Below are 4,445 nucleotides of genomic sequence, written 5' to 3'. Positions count from 1 at the left end.
TCTTTAATGTTTTAAAAAACAAAAGTTCATTGGAAATGATAAATCTCTATTTCATTTATTACTGTAGTTCAGCAGAGAAGGAAAAGATCTGGTCCTGACAGAAAATGAACATGAAAGTGTTGTGGAAATTTTATTTTTGATGTTTTTTATTTCATTTTACTGAACGTTGATTGAAGTTTAGAATTTAAAATGCCCTTCACTTGCACTTGGGCTTTTGTTAGGCATTTTATGTTACAGCCTTTTATTGTTAAGAAAGTTTATCTCAATACAATGTTACAAAATAAAGTATTTCTGATGAAAACAATTAATTTTACCATTCTTGTTTTCATAATAAATTTAGAACTACTAAATTCCACGAACCACACATTTTTTTTCCTTAAAAAAGGCCACATGTAAATTTGCGATTAATCGCGAGTTAACTCTGGACTAAATGCGATTAATCGCGATTACAAAATTTAATCGCCTGACAGCTCTAGTCTTTAGCCATTTTTTCATATTTTATATTTTATAACTTCTGCATCTGTAAAATTACCTGCATGAAGCCCAATAAGGCAAATTTTCTTTGGGATTTTGGGCTATATAAATCAAACTGAATTGAACATGGGAGCCCTCACCACAGTCTTCTGCACCTTTCACTTTACATTACGATTTATTTGCCTCATTCACACAAAAAGAAAAAGTGATTGTAATCCAGGAAGAAAAGTTTGACCCCGACGTGATTTGAACACGCAACCTTCTGATCTGGAGTCAGACGCGCTACCGTTGCGCCACGAGGTCCCGCTTGAACAGCGAGATATTATTGTTATTATTCATGTCTCCTGACTGTAAGGGTTTGAGTTCGGAAAAGAGAAGACATCCACTCTTTCTGTAGCAATGACATTTCGCCTTCAGTACTCACGCTAGATCGGTACCCCAGGGATGCGACTTTAGTTATATGAATATCACACTAAGCAGCGTCGTCAGATTTCCCTGGTGGTCTAGTGGTTAGGATTCGGCGCTCTCACCGCCGCGGCCCGGGTTCGATTCCCGGTCAGGGAACTCTTTTTGATTCTATAATTTGTTTATCAGGATAGCTGTTGCACATTTATTTTGGTTCCTATATCAAACAGGTTTTTGGTTAAAAACGTAAAGTTACACACCGAAACTAGATGTTAGTCCTTGGATGACATTGCGTATTTGAAACTTGTGTTCAGTTTTCGTAATTTTGAATGATCTTAAATGGAGTTTTTTTCCAATCGCATTTTGTTTCTAGCTTATATTAATGACTTCATGAGAACCACAAACAAATAAACAAATGCGCAATTATTTATTTATTTATTTCCCTTTGCTTATATAACTATGGATTGCAATATACTGCAATGTTGCTGAGGAAATTCCCGATTATGTAAAAACAGTAGAAGGAATCTGTCAGCGTCCAGCTGATGAAGTTATTAGGAAAAACTGTCTGAAAACGCTGCACGCTAAAACGAACGGCCTCATTCTGTGCAGACACCATTCAGGCCTCTGCATCTGAGGAAGCTGAACGATTCAGACCAGAGACACCATGTTTGTGCTCTTCAAAGTAAAGGTCCACGAAAAGAGTCCTATCCAGCAGAGGTACAGACACTGACACACAGCAGGTGCATTTACCAAGGTTATCCTACTGCTATTCACAATAAGTTAATAAAAACAATCGATCAAATACATTTTCATTACATTTGGATTAATAAACTGTATTATATGATAAATGCTTTTGTAATATATTCATTTGATAAAAGGGACACAATTATGTCAAACTATAACACCACAATTACCATCATTACTAACACAAGGTATCCTGATATTAAATCAAATATGTGATAATAACATATAATAACAACCTTAAAGTTTAAAAATTACTGAAAAACCTAATAAAATATAAATATATAACATATAAATATAAATCTAACCAGGATATAGAAAATAAGTTAATAACTTTTTAAATCTAAAATTCCAATTTTTTCCTAAAGTTGAAGAAACTTTTTTTTAAAAATACTAAACAATTTCTATCAATCTAAAGAACCGTTACAGCTACGGTTTAATATAAATGATAATACGTATATTCTGTGAATTTGAAGCCACACAACATTTATTTTACTTTTGTCCCCAAACACCAATATTTTTGAAACAGTTACACAACTGGGTGAAAAATATTTTCCTACAACTACCAACATTTTCTTCAAACACAGTCATGTTTGGAATCCTATTAGAAAATAAATAAGAACAAATCAGCTTGAATATAATCCTTCGTTTTGCGAAATTTAACGTACACAAATATAAATATGTGAAGATTCCCCAAATTTTGAATATTTATAAACAAATTCAAGTTATATTTGAATAATTGAAGCTCCTTAAGAAACCAAAAATAAAAGTAATATTTGATAAACTAAAAACTTCTCTTGTGTATCTGTAGTTGTGTGATTTTTATTTTGTTTCCACTTTGCTCAGATCTATTTTATTCATTCTGTTGTTGTTTAATGCTGCAGTTGCTTCCTTCGGTTTGATTCTAATTACGTAAAAACTCTGTTTTGTCATTTCAACTCATGTTTTGTTCTGTAATGTGTAGTTCAAGAAAATAATAATAATAATAAACCTCAGCTTGAGTGTCACGTGGTCTGCGTCAGTGAAGAAAGACGAGGATTTCGAGCTCTTATTGTGAAAGTCTTGCCGGAAACAGCGCGCGCTCCCGTTCGCGAGCTTGACGTGTCCCAGCTCTGCAGCGGCTCGTATGATGTAGATCGTTACGGGGGGTTGGAGAACCTGCATCCCCCATCCATACTCCAGCAGCGGGCCGGACCGCTCGGCGCGCGCGTCGAAGGGGAGACCGTTGAGAACAGGCGGTAAAATCTGCCGCCAAACCGCACACAACCCGCCTCCCTCCCCCGCGCGCACTGACGCTGCTACGGTTCGGGTCATCCGCGAGGATGCTCTGCAAGTCCGGCCCGGTTCCGAGGAGCAAGCGAGTCCCGCAGATCTGCACAGGACCAGGTGAGTCCGGGACAGGGGACGGGGAGAGGGAGCGGTGGTACACTGTTGTTTTGATTTATTCATTTATTCATTTATTCATTTATTTATTTATTTATTTATTTATTTGGGGGGGGGGGGTTACTGTCCAAACTCAGAGTTCGGTTCTGTGCCTCACAGAAGCCTTCAGCAGGTAATAGGACATCCGATCCTCAGGTGGTTCTGAACCCAACTGATCAGAACAGAACTGTTTTAGAACAGAACCAGTCCTAGATCAGATCAGAACCAGATCTGAATCAGAGGGGGAGCAGACCCAGTTGCTTCTCTGTGATTCCATTTGGATTTTGGGTCTTCTGGTTCAGGGATCTCCTCATGTTGGATCCATCAGAACCGATGCAGCTCCTCAGGCTCTGCGAGCGTCTGAGCCTCCTCTGTTTCTAACAGGGTCGTTGGGGGATGCATAGTCCTTTAGCCCCTCCCCCCAACAGGTGTGTGATGACATCAGAGGTAAAGCTGACATCTGTTTCCTCCTCAGAATCCAGGAAGAAGCTTCTCTGAGGTGCAGCACCCCCCACACCCAACATGGCCTACAAGGTAAAGTTCTCACCGCTGTCTGCAGCTCCGGCTATGCCGTCTGCAGCTCCGTCTGCGGCGTCTGCAGCTCCTGCTAGAACATCCCTGATTCTCAGACTCTGGATCAGAGCCTGCTGATCGTCCAGCCAGTATGTTGCCATGGCGACGGCTGAGGTCCCGCTCCGACCCGTTTCCAAAGCGTTCCCCGTCGTCTCCGATTCTGCCAGTTTGCTGAAATAAAAACTGTCATTTTCAAGGACATGGTTTCTGCAGAGCGGCAGGAGTTTATCAGAAATTCAGCTCTGAGTTGTGGGCGGGACCGTTTGTGTGTCAAGCAACTCCGCCCCCACATAAGTGAGAGCTCTCTGTTTACACTCTCTCCCATAGCTTACAGCCCCTCACAACTCAACCGAGCATCGTTTCTATCCAGCCGTCCAGTTCTGATCCGGATTCCAGATCAGAACACAAAGATGTTCATGGATGTATTTGTCTACATCAAAATGGGGCGGAGCCAGGAGACTGTGGCCCCGCCCAGCATATTTTCTATGTCACAAATACGATCTTTCTCCATCAGCACCCGTTCGTCAGGATTCAACAGAACTTCGATACAGAAAACCTCTAAATTCTGTTCCACAGACGTGAATGAGTATTCTCTTTGCTCTGAATCCACTCGCCGTGTTTGGAGGAAGAGGAACCATGAGGACCACCCCGACTGAAGCATGGGGGGGCTGGTGGTGACCCTTGACCTGCTGCCGTAACCGTGACAACAGCAGCAGAGTTACTACGATGGGTTTGCAGAGGTGGACATGTCGGGCCCCCCATGATAAAATCACAGTCGACCGCCCTCCTGACACCCCCCACCCCCCATCAGATTGTTGCTGCTGGTTTTG

At 41.3% G+C, this 4,445-nt stretch overlaps 1 protein-coding gene and 2 non-coding genes across 3 annotated transcripts in view; 2 read left to right on the top strand and 1 right to left on the bottom strand.

Moving 5' to 3' along the window:
- Positions 1-705: 705 nt before the first annotated feature.
- trnaw-cca lies at positions 706-777 on the bottom strand. The gene has a single exon. It is a non-coding gene; the product is annotated as a tRNA-Trp (tRNA).
- A 189-nt stretch (positions 778-966) lies between these two features.
- trnae-cuc lies at positions 967-1,038 on the top strand. The gene has a single exon. It is a non-coding gene; the product is annotated as a tRNA-Glu (tRNA).
- Positions 1,039-2,698: 1,660 nt separating this feature from the next.
- st6gal1 (ST6 beta-galactosamide alpha-2,6-sialyltranferase 1) overlaps positions 2,699-4,445 on the top strand; it is a 13,651-nt gene continuing 11,904 nt past the window's right edge. The window contains exons 1-2 of the mRNA XM_024264158.2: positions 2,699-3,006; positions 3,518-3,576. Coding sequence (XP_024119926.1) covers positions 3,565-3,576 — 12 coding nt within the window. The 5' untranslated portion in view covers positions 2,699-3,006; positions 3,518-3,564. The remainder of the gene's footprint in view (positions 3,007-3,517; positions 3,577-4,445) is intronic.

Source organism: Oryzias melastigma, linkage group LG14, assembly GCF_002922805.2.
Source record: "Oryzias melastigma strain HK-1 linkage group LG14, ASM292280v2, whole genome shotgun sequence".
NCBI classification, from domain to species: domain Eukaryota; kingdom Metazoa; phylum Chordata; class Actinopteri; order Beloniformes; family Adrianichthyidae; genus Oryzias; species Oryzias melastigma.
Note: the sequence above shows the minus strand (reverse complement) of the source record. Positions and strands in the feature narration are given on the sequence as shown.